This window comes from Molothrus aeneus, chromosome 3 (genome assembly GCF_037042795.1).
Source record: "Molothrus aeneus isolate 106 chromosome 3, BPBGC_Maene_1.0, whole genome shotgun sequence".
In the NCBI taxonomy this organism is placed as follows: domain Eukaryota; kingdom Metazoa; phylum Chordata; class Aves; order Passeriformes; family Icteridae; genus Molothrus; species Molothrus aeneus.
The window spans coordinates 5,331,048-5,344,890 of record NC_089648.1 but is presented as its reverse complement, the minus strand read 5'-3'; the positions used below and the strand labels follow the sequence as shown (position 1 = coordinate 5,344,890).

The following is a 13,843-nucleotide window of genomic DNA, read 5'->3' as shown; positions in this document are numbered from 1 at the left end:
TGGATGACTGTTTAAGAGTTTCATTTATGAGTAGGAAATTGCTGATTTTATTGAAGGGGCAGGTTTGTTAAATCTTTAACAAAACCAGATTCTCTCTCTTCCCTTCACTTGTCTTTGATTTGAGCAGGCGTTAAGGCTCTAGAGGATTTGAATAAAAATGGTGTCACTGCTCCACTCCTTGGGCTCTGCTTTACAACAGCTGGAATGGCACCCCCGGCTGCTCTCCAGGTCTAAAATCTCCTGTAGGAATAAGGAGAAAAAGCCCTATTTCAAAGAAAAAATCAGCCCTTCTTTATGTATTATATAGGAACATGAAGGAGCACAAGCTGGATTCTGCCTTCCTTTTCAGGCCACCTTTAATGAGCCAACAATCGTGTGACCACTTTTCCCACACCCACATGTCCTTCCTGGTGAGGTCCTTCTTTGAGGATTCCAAGGTGCTGCTTGGAGTGCACCAATCAAGGCATTTAATAAGCCTCACTCAACCTTTTGCTCTGTTTGATATCATTTGATACGTTTGGGATGGAGGAAGTTCCCTCAGGCCAGCACCAGTTTGGACACTGCACTTAGGTCAGTGTGGATGATGCCATCCAGCAGCTCATGTTGGACTCTTAAGTTCCTAAAGGACCTCTGAGTCTTTCTGAAATTGTGAATTCTGGGTGGAAATTCTTCATCCATCTCTAAGTAGAGGCAGCAGCAGCTTGAATGCTGGTTTTGGGGGAGAGGCAATGCCATGAGCTGTGATACATCAGGGAAAGGGGGGATAATTTTTTTTTAACCCCCTTTATCTTTTTTCCCCTCTCATTCTTGATTTCTCTCTCCTCCTGGGCAGGCTCTGGTACCTCTTTACTGGAAGTGCCTGAGACCAAGCAGGACTTTTGCTGATGTAATCCAAGTGCAGAAGGGACTGGGAATGTGCACAGCCAGTTAGGAAGTGGAGAATCCAATGTCGACAGAAATACTGAATTATCCTGGGTAGGGACATTGGTGAGAGCAGGGCTTGGTTGTAGTTTCAGTGCTGTAGATAAAAACATATATAGAAAATATATGTATGCAAAGCAGCCTTTTAAAGTGGGATTTGTGCTTGAGCATCATGTGCTTTGGAAACGAATACAAAGATGAGCAATTGTCTGACTCCAGTGAATGAATCCATTTGCCTCTTCTTTTTTTTTTTTTAAATCAATCTTTACAGAATGGAAATGAGATCCACAGAGCAGGGGGAAAGGGAAGAAAGGAAAGTGAGGATAACAGGTTTTGAAATAGTTGTGTATTTGGCTGTTTTAAGTCACAAAAATCTCAAGATATGTGTTCAATTTGATTTTTATAGGATTTATTTATTTTTGTCTAATTCAAGAGAATGGTTGAAAACACAGAGGTATCAAATAGCATTGACAGAACTATAACATTCCAAAGCAATCTACATTTAAGGGGAAGGAGAGCAAAAATAACCTTTCTGCTTAATGTAAATTTGAACTTGGAAGGTTCATAGTCCCTGTTTTTCCTGCACAGGTGGGGATCACAGCCACGACAGTCCCGAAGGAAGCGACAGTTTGGGAACGCATTCGGAAAGCAGCTCCCTGTCGGATGGAAGCGTTCCTCCCTTCTCCAGGTAAGGCTGTAACACTGGAAATGGTTCCATGAGGGAGAAACCCCAAGAAAAAAGGGCTGAAGCTCCCCTGATTTATTTTTTGTACTTGGACCAGGGTTAAGGTTGCTGTTTCTGTAATCAAACACTGTAGGTTTGGAACACCTTAGGATATGAGCTCCTCCTTGCTTTTAATCTTCTTGCTGCACGGATTTTTAGGCTGCTGTGGGTGAGGCCAGTTCTGATTCTGCAATTGCTGTTAAAATCATAGAGTTTCTATAATTCAAGCACATTAAATATGAGCTGTAACCAAGCATTGATGACTGGTGTTCCTGCTTTTGTGTGGGATTAATTCTTACCATCTTAGGTTCAATTGTTTTCTCTTTTTTATTTTCTGGCACTTTGAGAATGATGAGCCAATGATTTATCCTGCCTTGTGCTATGAAATGCAAGGGTGTTCCTGTAAATGAGTTCTTGAAATGTTATATTTTAGCCCTTCCCTGAAGCTGGGAAGAGCAGGATAAGGGCCTGAGAACTTACAGGATCACTGCGGCTAAGTAAAACGTGTAATTTAAAATTAAAGCTCTTCAAACTAAACACTATTGCTGCTACATTGCTGGCCAGTCGTGCCTGCAGCCACTTCTGCCTCAGTTAGATGCTGTACATTTTTTTTTCCTTTTTTTTTTTCTTTTTCTCCAGTTTTGATTTGTAATAGATTTCAAATAATTCCCTCTGGTCTATAATTCCAGGCCTCTCAGCAGCAGCACACTTTGTGCGGGGACACATGATGATGCTGCTTTACAAAGCCATGGTAATAAATCTGTAAGTTAGTGCTAGAGTTAGTTTCTGTAAATGTTTCTGTTAGTTTCTCAAAGCCACAGCTTTGAGAGGGGTTTGGGAGCAGCCCTGGGTGCCCGGAGCGTGGCACAGGGAGGAGGAAGAGGCAGAGCTGTTTGCTGTGCCGTGCCGTGCCGCAGTTCTGCGGCACTGCAGCTCTGCTCCCAGCAGCCACTCCTCGGGCTTTATTGCTTTCACAAGTGGTCTCAAACCCACTACTTGAGAATAAACATCCCTGCGAGCTCGGCCGTGGCACTTTATAAATTCTCCTTTGCCGCGTTTTGTCACTGAGCTGATGAGTGACCTCGGCGCGGACCCCGCCGGACCGGAATAAAAACCGTGGCTCCTCTGATGTCCCCCAGACAATAATTATCATGTGCCAGTTAAGCCCAAACTACAGCTGAGGGATTTTACTTTAAAGCGGAGGCTCGGGCGCAAAAATGCATTTATAGCTCTTTGTCTGGCACCTCATTATGTGTGGGCCTGATTCATTAAGTAATTGGTTTGCAGTTGTTTACATGAGTATTAAGGCTTTCTATTCAGCAGCCTTTGAGATACACATTGTGCAAATGTTGCATGTTATGAATGCGGAATGAGGGGCCGGGGCCCGGCCCTATTGGCTAAACACTGCGCGCTGTTGAAAAGCAAGAGAAAGAGATTGGGTGCTGTTTTGCATAGCAATGACTTTCTTAATAAGCTTTACAGATTGATACACACAAGCTATAAAAGATGCAAAGAGATACTCTTAGCACATTTATCCATGCTCGTTTCACTATTATGGGCCTGGAGAAGGGAAGAATTGAGGGCTTTCATACTCGGGTTTTCAGTGCATGTCTTCAGTGCATGAGACTTAATAGAATCCGATGTTTATTGTATTATAAATCATGGGGAAGTAGGCAGATCTGCAACAGTTTATTATTAAAGATTCTTTCAATGTAAATCTTTTTCTGCCATTGTATTTCCTACAGCAAAATCATTTTGTGGTTGAGTGGGGATGAAAGGCATAATGTACGACGGAGTGAGTCTTAATAGGAAGCTGCTCTCCGAGTAAAGACCACTTGTTCCCTTTTGTTCAGCGGTGCATGCCAGAGCTTCCTCTTCTCCCACAAATGCCGCCTGCTCTACCTCCAGCAAGAAAACCGCTTTTCCCTGGCTCCTTTGCTTTCCCGGGGGAATATTTCTACGCACAGAGATGCACCTCTGGGTGGGGTGTCAGGGTGCTGCAGCAGGCGAGAGAGCATTAAGTGACATGGTCCTGGGGGGAGAAGGTATCAGAAGTCAGGGTTGAGGATGCCGGCGAGTGCAGGCGGGTGGGCAGCTATGTGTGTGGCATTCCGGGGGGCTGTAGCGATGGATGCAGCCAGTGGAGGTCACTCGCTTTCTGGGAATTCCCCATTTCGGATGCAGGCGTTTTATTTTTCTTTGACTTGTTTGCGCTGTCTCGTTTCCAAATAATCTGGAGATTAAAGGTGCGTTATCAGCTGAGAACCAAAGCCTGCTTTGGATTTGTCAGGACACCAACACGGCATAAAGTCTTTTAAACTTTAATTAATCTGCTGGAAGGACTCTAGGGGGGGTCTCTGAAGGCTGGTTTTCAGCTCTGTTGCCCAACACAGCTGTAGTGACATGCAAATAGAAGTTGGCAGAGTCGAATTCATCTCTTAATCGTTCCTGGGCCCGTTGGCTTTGGCCATCGGGGGGCACTCGGGCTCTGTGCATCCCCCACTTCCCCCTTCCCGAACCAGTCCTGACACTGAAAACTCTGCTGTGCTCTGAGGAGACATAACAGAGCTTTAGGGCTGGCAGCACTCAGGATATGCACAAATGCATTTCCCTTGGAAATCCAGAAGTGCCATGGTGTCGGTCTGGATTCCTGGGAGGTGTACCCAGAAACGAGGCAGGATCCGATGGTTTTGTCCCCCCAGTTGTCCAATGGCTTCTGTAAGAAGCTGACTGAAAATTCCAGCAGGATTCTCTGCTGTTCCAGCTGTTTGTGTGAGCTTTGTTTCCTCTGCCTGCACCCCCAGCTGTTGCAGAAGCCGTGCTGCTGGGATGGCAGTGCCCTGCCAGGTGTGTGGGGAGAGGCACCAACATCTGCCAGCTGAGCACAGAGGGAACAGTGGATTTTTTGGCACTGCCCCGCTCTCCTGCACAGCTTCCTTGAGGCGTTGTGATGCATCTTTGTGTCAGTGGGGGTTTTTTTCTCCAGTGTGGTGAATCCAAACAGAGACTGGTCTTAGACACAGCTCGACAGAAATCTTTGTATCCTAAAATAAGGGTCGTCCTCCTCACAGTGTAATTACTGAAATTCAATGTTATTACTCCAGCTCTGGCATGATGAATGGACTTTTGAGTTTATACTGCCTATGTGACACTGTGCAGAATATGTACTGTAGGTACTTGGTTTCCCAGGGTGGGAAAATTCCTCCCTTGGCATTTAGGATTTCACATATTTTTGGGCGTCTTTTTTGCTTGACACTAAAATATAGAAGCTCAACAGGTGCATTAACAAGAAGACCCTCAGGCCACAGTAAACGTTTTCTGCTGTTTTTCAGCAAGCCCCCTTGATTATTCCTTGCTTGTGTTGTCCTGGAATTTTCCTTGATGCCTCAGGTTTTAGCTTTTATATTTTTCAGATTCTATACTGCTTTAGTGTGTAGATCTGAGCTTCATATTAAGGGATAGCAAGCTCTCTTCACAGAGTAGGGAGACAAAACAATTCCTTCTCTATCTGGGGACTAGACAAATGATCCAAATCTCAGGCCCAAGAGCACAAACAGTAGCAGAACGAAGAGAGAAAAACAAGCAAGATGGGACTTCATAACCTAAAGCTATAATTGGACAATTAATTCCAATATGCAAATGGACCAGAACTTACAAAAGTGAGAGACCTTGTGACCAGTCATCCATTTTTGTGACCATTTTGGGTTCATCTTGGGTGTAGCCCTGGCTGGGCTCTTGTACTGCCCATGGTGTATCCACTGAGGAAATCCTTTAATAAATACCTACTTTATTCTTTAACTCCATCTAGCCTCTGTTCTAGGTCAGCCTTCACAAGGCATCATCCTCTTTATATTAATTTTCATTATAGAGGAAAAAATATTTTCTTGGAGCTTTTTCATTCCTTACTGTTGCAGCATCTTCAATACACAAAAAGCCTGTTTCATCAGAGAAATGGAGAGATTAAAAGGCTCTTTGAAGTGAAACTGGTTTGGGTTTTCTCTTTGTCAGAGCCTGGGTTCAGTTTGGAATTATTTTAGGGAAGAAGCAAATGTGTAAATGGATATTGGAGGGTCACGACGGGGGATTAGTGGAGGCGCTGGAACCGGCCTGGCTCCATTTATAGCCCGAAACCGTCTCGGCGGAGGTCTGTGCCCATTGTGTGCTGCGGGTGAGCGCAGCTGCTGCGCCACGCCAAGGTGCTGCTGCACCTCCCCAGCTGCACACACCTCACCCCAGCATTTATCCCCTGCTGCATTTCCCAGGTTTGGGCTGGGGGAGCTGCCGTTCCCCCTCTGGCCTTTCTGATGTCCTCGCTCCATTTTCTCTGCCCAGCGTTTCCCTGTGCTCACAGCTCTTGTGCCGAGCCTTTGCTGCCACCCTATCCCCATCTCCCTTCTTTGGGGGTGGCTGTGCTTGGCCTTGGCTCCAGGCTCTTTGGGGAGTGAACCCCATTCCACACCTGGTGGGTGAGCCCTGGAAGATGAACCCCAGGGAACAGATGGTGTTCAGTAGAACACAAACATCTCTCTCCCTGCTCTCCTGCCAGCTTTGATCTTTCTCTTCGTGGGAAGCTCTGGTGGCAGTGGGAAGGTCTCCAGATGTTTCTACAGCCCTGGTGGTCCTTTCTCCATGGATCCCTCAGCTGGATTTCGAAGACCAAGCTCTGGAGATGTGGGCAGTCCTTCCTGGTGATCCTCAGCACTGGACCCAAACCACTGACCCACTGGTGTTTGTTGTGGGGACAACAACCACAGAGAGGAGTGGGACAGAACTGAGAAAAATTCAGTTGTCAAATGGCTTTTGTGAGAAGTTAACTGAAAATCCCAGGAACCCCCACTCCCATTCCAGCAGCAGGCTGGCATGTGACCAAGGGGAAGCAGTGGCTGCTGCCCCCTTATCTTCTCCTCAGCTTCTTGAAATGGTTCCTGTGCCAGCATCCACAGGAGGAACCTGCCAGCTACAGCTCAGCAACAAGTGGTTTCCTGCTCCATACCCCAGGGAAAACAGTGCAGCCTCTTGAGCACATTTTCATGGGCTGAGCATGGGATGCTTGGAGCACCTCCTGGGAAAGTGCTGAGGACCAGGAGATATGGCAAAGGGAGCAGGAGCTCAGGGTCTTCAGCAGGATCAGCCCAGAGGCTCCAGCTTCAAATCCTCTCTGGGTATCCTGTCAAGTGAAAGCCTTTGAAGGAGAAGTGAGAGTATGAGGCAGTGTGGAGTTTTGTTTGGAATAAAAGGGAAAGCCAGTGGGATGGTGCACTAAAGGAATGATGGAGAAACATTTGAAGCCCAACAGTTTAAAGTTTTTCACTGAATAAGGTCATTATGAGTTACATCACTGTTAGTACTCTGCTAGAGCTGTCACTTGGTACTGGCACTTCTGCCTTGGTTTGGTGCCTTGGTGGAACCTGGGCTGTGTTTAATATTTTGGGAATTTCTGTCCACAAAGCAGGAGCCTTTGGAGAAGAAATGAGATTTAAAGAGTGGGAGCTTTCTCTGGGTAAAAAGAAGAGTGGCTACACCACTGGTAGCTGCTATGTGTGAAACTTTACATGTGCCTTTCCAGCTGCAATCCCAAATTCTGACTGAATACTGAGGGTATTGCAAGCAAGGAATCATCTTTGCTTTTTTTTGTCTCCTTCACAAATCCCTCCTCAATAGTGGAATATTTCCAGCTCCCCAGTTTAAGCACTTCGGTATTGGCTGCCACGTTTTTAAATGAAACACAGCAAATCACAGACATTTCAGAGTCCTGTTGTGACTGAGGCCACAGCTTTAAACTGCACCTTGACATTGACTTATATTTCACTGATAGGCCCAGTGATGTCCCAGATATCTATTTGATCTTCCTTATTAAAATCAGCTGAGGCTTTATTTTTGGAGCTTGGTGCAGGACTGCTGCTGTAACAGTTAATTCTCCCCCATGTTTGCCCCCGTGCGATTATTCCCCAGCCCCAGCACAATGCACGCGCTGCACACAAAAGATCAAAATGATTCCAGCTTGTTTGAGAGATTCAAAAGGGCCTGTGATGCTCCAGACACAAGAGCAGCCATTTAGCAGAGCAGGCGCGGGCTGCACACACATCAAGGTAGATCAAAGGCAGTGGAGATTGCACATTGCCGTGGGGCTGGGGGACAGTGCTGGGACCTGGAGGAAGTGCAGGGAGCAGCACTGGAGGGGATTTGGTTTTGTTTGGATTTTGTCTTTCTGTACTTTGCGTGCTGTGAAAGGCAGCAGCAGCTTGGCAGGGCCCTGCTCCTCTGTACCTTAACTCAGTGCTGGTGTAAATCAGTGCTGTTACCAGGGAATGACTCCAGGAACAGCTGGACCAGTGTCCCTCCTGCATGTGAATTTCTCCACCTTTTAGGTGAAGAAGTCCATGATTAAATAGTTACTTGAAAAAAAATTGTTACAGAAGTTACTGGGCTGCTGGTTTTTTTAAACCATTTCACAGTATTTTTTTAAAAGTCACTTTTTTTTATTGGAGACATTGTGCTGATTGTTTGAAATGTTTTACAGGACTGAGTTGCGGAAGGAAACAGTACCTGCCATAAAATCCAAAGGTAAGAGACAAATGTTACACTACTGAAAATCAGTGTCTTTCTAGTTAAATTTATACTGTAGAAGCCCTCTCAGAACAATGTTATGACCTGTATAAGGTAGAGAGAAGGGGAAGCATGGAATTTCCCTGTCTCCAGTGGGAGCCAGCAGGGAGCTGAGGAGGACAGATCCAGGGCAGAGAGAAGGTGTTTGTGGCGGGGTGGTGTGGAACGGGTTGGGATCTTTGCAGGGTTTAATCAAACGCCACTTAACAGCAGGTGAAGGAACCTAGAGAAGGAGAAACCTGGGGGTTCCTTGGTCTTCCCTGTGACCTGGGATGTGGGTGGGTGTAGCTGGAAGGTTTTGTGTATGGCCAGGCTGCTTTTATTCTGAATTGGTGTCTGGACCCTGTGTGTTTTTGCTGCCCACACATTCCAGTTCCCCCTTTACCCCCTGCAAGGCCCTCCAGGGCCTGCAGCCGCCTCTGACGGAGCGTCCTGACAGCGGGGCAGCGCTGGGAGCCAGGATCTCTCTGCAGGAGCCCTGCTCTGGGTACTGGCAGTCCAGAATGGCCCACTTTTAGAGGTGTGGCATTGAACTGAGGTACAGATGCCATCAAGGACGGCTGCTTTGGTGGCACTTGAAAGGCTCTGGCCTGCCTGGCCCCTTTCCTGTCTTGGAGCTGTTCAGCGTGGCAGGCAGCACAGGACTGGCTCTGATGTTCCTGCAGCCCAGGGGGCCAGGGATGGAGGATGAAAGATGCAGATGCTGCATTTGTAGATAAGGTGTTCATGGAGCTGGTGCTGTCAGAGGGTCAGAGGCACCAAAGTGCCTCAAACACAAGCTGCAGCGTCTATGTGAGTGTGACAGCCTTCCTCCTCCCGCTGTCCCTGGCTGAGCCCTGGGCCTTATCCCCGCTGCCTTTGGACAGCCAGCAGCCTCTGGATTAGGTGGGAACAGAGAGCACGGCTCTGGCAGCCACTGTGGCCCTGACATCATGTGCCACACTCCCTGCTCTGTCCTATCCATGGGTCGGAAGAATTCACATCTCCAGAAATCTCTCAGGCACTCTGAACTGCCGTGGGATTCTGCTGCTGTCAGTGAAAGGGTTTGCTGATTCCCAGAGCCTAAGGTTAAAGCCATGTGCTCCACAGAGATCAGGCCTGCCTGGATCTGCTCTGATCTCCAAGTGGTGATTTTTCATTTGTGATGTCATTGCCATTTTTGTGCCAACTCTGATGCCATGGCCCGCTGGTGACTTCATTGTAGGGTCAAGTAGTGGGGAGAAAGGGGAAGAGAGTAGACAAAGCTGCAATTCAGGCAGCAGCTGGTCAAGTAAATTGCTTGGAGTGGAAATGTTCTGCCCAGCTACCTTGCAGCACAATGGAGTGGGAGCGCTGAATGAGGCCGCTGTCCAGCACAGCCACTGCGCTGCCGAACGCTGCGCCAGACACGCACACCTGGGGCTGCAGCTCAAACTCCCAGCCCTCACTCAGTCTCAGAGACCCGCCCCATGCTCATGGCTGTGACAAGTGGCACAGCCACAGAAAAAGTTTTACACCTCTGCTTTCCATCTTCTCACCCTCAGCATTCTGGGGTGAATCTGATGACAGCAGCTCCGAGCTCGAGGCTGCCCTGCGCCCACAGACCCATGGCACGGATTCAGACGACTTTGATGACTTCTATGACTGAGATTCTCCCACTGGCTTTTGGGAAGAAACAAACCCTGTTTTCCTTTACACAGTGAGTGTGCCACAGGCTGAAGCACTGCCTGTCACTTAATTGGCAAAGAAAATTTAAATACCAAATAAACATACTAGGTCCTGTATATTGTCTGTGTGCTCTCTCTGACCTGCAGTGTTTTCCTGCTCTGATGGGAACCCTGCCCCATGACAGTCCCCTCCCGAGGCTTGTGGCATCCCAATATTGGGACTCCAGCGCTAGACAGGGTTTGGGAAGAAGCAGACAAGCATTGTGGGTATGCAGACAGGCGCTGCTGGGGTGGGCTGACATGTTTGATCTTTATCTTCTTCTGCAGCAGATCAAGAAGAAGAAATGCATAAAATGTCCATTTTTAATTCAGCACATTTTGGAACAGAGCCGCATTTACATGTGGCAAGCCCCAGTGCTTTCCTGCTCTTCCCTGCTTTGTGAAATCCGTGCTGGCGTTGCTGTGTGGACATCACAGTAATTGGATGACTCCAGGAGCTTCATGCATTTTTAATTTTCTTCTTTTCATTCCTTTTATCTAAAATTAAGTTCATTAAACATGAGATTTTCTTTGGGAGGGAGAAACCAGGGGACATGTTAAAGCTGCTCATAAATGACGACAAGTTCAAAAGCAGAAAGCAGCACCCCAATTAAGCTGTGCTGTGCTGTATCCCCATGTCTCCCAACATGGGCACCAATCTCTGCACCCCATCCCTCAAAACCCTGCTAGAAATGGGAACAACATTCAGTTTAATAAGAGGAACATTGTAGGCTGAGAGCTCAACAGCACAAAATGACTTGGAACTGAGCAGGAGCTTTTGGCACAGCTGGCTGCTGTGGGTTTCAGTCTGCCATCAGTGAAGCTGCAGCCTGGAATGTTCTGGGAACTGGGAAATCTGCTACACCAAGGATGCAGCAGGGTGAGTCTGTGACCAGGGCTGACATCCTGGGAGACTGCTGGGCTCGACTAAAGGACTGCAGCAACTGACAGAATGAGAGGACACAGTCTTGAGCTGCAACAAGGGAAAATATAGGTTGGATATTAGGAAAAGGTTTTTTACTGAAAGAGTGATAAAGTATTGGAATTGTCTGCCTGGGGTTGTGGTGGAGTCACCATCCATGGACCTGTTTAAAAAAAGACTGGATGTGGCACTCAGTGCCATGGTTGAGGTGTTAGGGCATGGGTTGGACTCTGATCTCAAAGGTCCTTTCCAACCTTGTGATTCTGTGACTAAAGCCAGACTTTACTGAGGGCTTTAATGTCCTGTTTGCCACACCAGCTCCCCATGTCCTGTAGGACTGCTGCCTTCTGCCTGTGCTGTGAGGTGGGTATCTTGCTCAAGACCTGGGAGGAGCGTGGAGAGGAGGAGCAGCCCCACTGGAAAAATCCAGCAGCTTGCAGTGCCAAGGGACATTGCCTCAGCAGCGCAGTGTCTTTGCAGCTCTGGCTCCTCCTGAGTGACTCCGAGCTGCTGATGTCAGCCCACTTTGCTGCCTGACACCAGTCTGTGGGGCTCTCCACTGCCACAGTCCGGCTCAGCCCCAAGAGCAGCCCATGACAGGTGACAGATTGCTGCAGAGCCACATGCAGGCAATCTCTGCCTCTTGGTGTCGGAGCGATAGCCGGGCTCTTCCGGAGCGTTATTTGTGATACTCTTATTGTGCACAGACTCATTAGATGCAAAACATCCTGCCAGTCAACTTCCCCGTGCTCCTTCACAGCTGTCACGCCAGCAGCCTGGCCCTGGTGGCAGGTGACGCTGACAGACAGGGGGACTGGAATCAGTACACCCCGAGCAGATTCCCATCGGCATGCCACTCATCCAAGGAAAGTGCCCGAGCGGGAAAGCCTTCCCTGCTCCTTCCTGCCCAGGGTGCGCCGCTCTGTGCTGGGCTCATGGATGTGCAGGTGGCAGGTGAGACCTGGGCTCACCGCCCGGTGCAGCTCCTCGTGCTCAGATCAACTTTTCAAGGAATTGTCTGCTGCAGTATTAATTTTTCCAGCACTTGTTTACCCAAGCAATTATAAGATAAGACAATCGCCTTTCATTTGCGTCCGCCAGCCTTCTGTTTTCTTCGTCATTATCAGAAAAACAACTGATTGCCCATCAATACAAACAAAATGTTCACGCTAAGCTGCCGTGCTCCCTACAAAATTCCGGGAGGAGAAGCACTGGAAGGAATACAATAGGAAGCTTCAATCAGGGAACATTTTGTAAGGAACAGATAAAGGACAATCTTCAGCTGATACCACAGGTGTGGTGCCACTACAAAGTTGCAAGGGAAATTTATTCAAGTCACAGATTTTTTTGAGAGGAATGACAACAGAAAACGGCTTAACAACAGCCAAGTGAGGATAAGAATAATGAGAGACACAATATCGGGTTAATTTATTCTACAGCAAATTAGCCAGGTACCAAGGTTCCCCTCTGCTCCCCAAATCGGCAGCGTTGACTCAGCAAGCACTGCTGAGATTTTGTTATTTTTGTTAATGACTCCCAGGCTGCTGTTCCCTGTCCTCGGCCCTGTGGCTGCCCTGCTAACAGAGCTGATGTGCAGCAACGGGACACGGTGGAGCAAAACCCGCCTCGTGCTAATCCCGTTTAATTCCCGGCCGTTTAAGTCCATTTTGGTGCCATCAAATGGGCACAAATTAACAGTATTTGCTTATGCCAGGCAGAGCAAGGGGACGGCGGCTCTTTTGCCTCGTGTTGCTCTCAGGAATTACGTGGAGCCATTTCCCACCGAGTGAAATGTCCCCTCAGAGTGCTCAGAGCAGCCATACTCTGAATCGCTCCTGTTGTTGCCCAACACAGGATGAGTCAAAATTGTCTGAAGTCAGGATGTTCTCTAATGTAAGATCTTTGTATATTTTCATGCAGAGACCTAATTAGTGCATCCCTTCCTCAAGAACACCCTGGAACCACCAAGCTTTAAGGATGTAGTAAATCCAGATGTTGGTGCCTATGTATGCATTCCTAACTTGGCAAAACACCCAAATTCCATGTATCCTATAGCTGAACTGTGTTTGTTGTAACACCAAAACTCACACCTACAGGTCAAAAAGAGGTGCAGACCCTTACCCTGAGCAGGTGGAAGAGTTGGCTGGGGTTGCGTAACTCACGCGGAAATTACTGACGGATCGTAAAAGAGGGGCTGTGCTGGGGAAGTTGCCAGCTCTGGATTTCTAAGTAACAGTGGTTGTGCTGGATTTAGGGAATATATTGAGCATGCAGCTCACGCAGCATTGAAATAAATAATCAATGTCTCTCTTAATTATTGACTTGTTGGGCAACACTGCCGTGTGTGTGCAGCCTAAAGCACCCCACTGGCACCGTGATTTTTTAAGATTTTCTAAGCCTTCTGATGTTTACATTTTAATAACAAACTTTCTCACACACTTTCTGAAAATAACTCATTGTTTTGCATTCTTTTATGGAGGAAGAAAATTTTGATGAACTGTTGGTTTGTCATTGGAAAGGTGGCACTTTCACCCTCCAATCCACTGTCACTTTTGAAAATCTATAAACGTTGGAGTCAAAAAATAAACTTCCCTTTTTTCACCTTGAGAACAGCAGTGTGTGCATGTCGCGTTATGTGTCCTATAGTGACACCCCACAGCAGCACCCCATGCTTGTTTAACAAGGTGCTAAGGGAGGGTGATTCTCCTGTTAAACTGCACGTTTATGGGCCATTTTTGAAGAGAAGTTGTCACACTGTGTCTTGGCTGAGCATGAGGGCAGCACTGGGGCTGTCTCAGGAGTCAGGCTTCGCTTTTCCTCCTGGACATCACTTTTGTGCCCTCTGGCTTTGTTTTCCCCTCTGAGCGTCCCTTTCTTCCCCCAGGAGCTGCCCAGACACGTTTTACGGGGCGCTGTCCCCTGACGTTCCCGGCCTCCCCTCAGGCCACCATTGCGCCGCCCTCAGCCCGCACCCAAGATGGCGGG

At 47.7% G+C, this 13,843-nt stretch overlaps 1 protein-coding gene across 1 annotated transcript in view; it reads left to right on the top strand.

The window, feature by feature from the left end:
- Nucleotides 1–10,014, top strand: part of KIZ (kizuna centrosomal protein) — a 28,898-nt gene extending 18,884 nt beyond the window's left edge. The window contains exons 11-13 of the mRNA XM_066546101.1: nucleotides 1,510–1,609; nucleotides 8,166–8,209; nucleotides 9,775–10,014. Of these exons, the coding sequence (XP_066402198.1) occupies nucleotides 1,510–1,609; nucleotides 8,166–8,209; nucleotides 9,775–9,878 (248 nt within the window). The 3' untranslated portion in view covers nucleotides 9,879–10,014. The remainder of the gene's footprint in view (nucleotides 1–1,509; nucleotides 1,610–8,165; nucleotides 8,210–9,774) is intronic.
- Nucleotides 10,015–13,843: the final 3,829 nt, after the last annotated feature.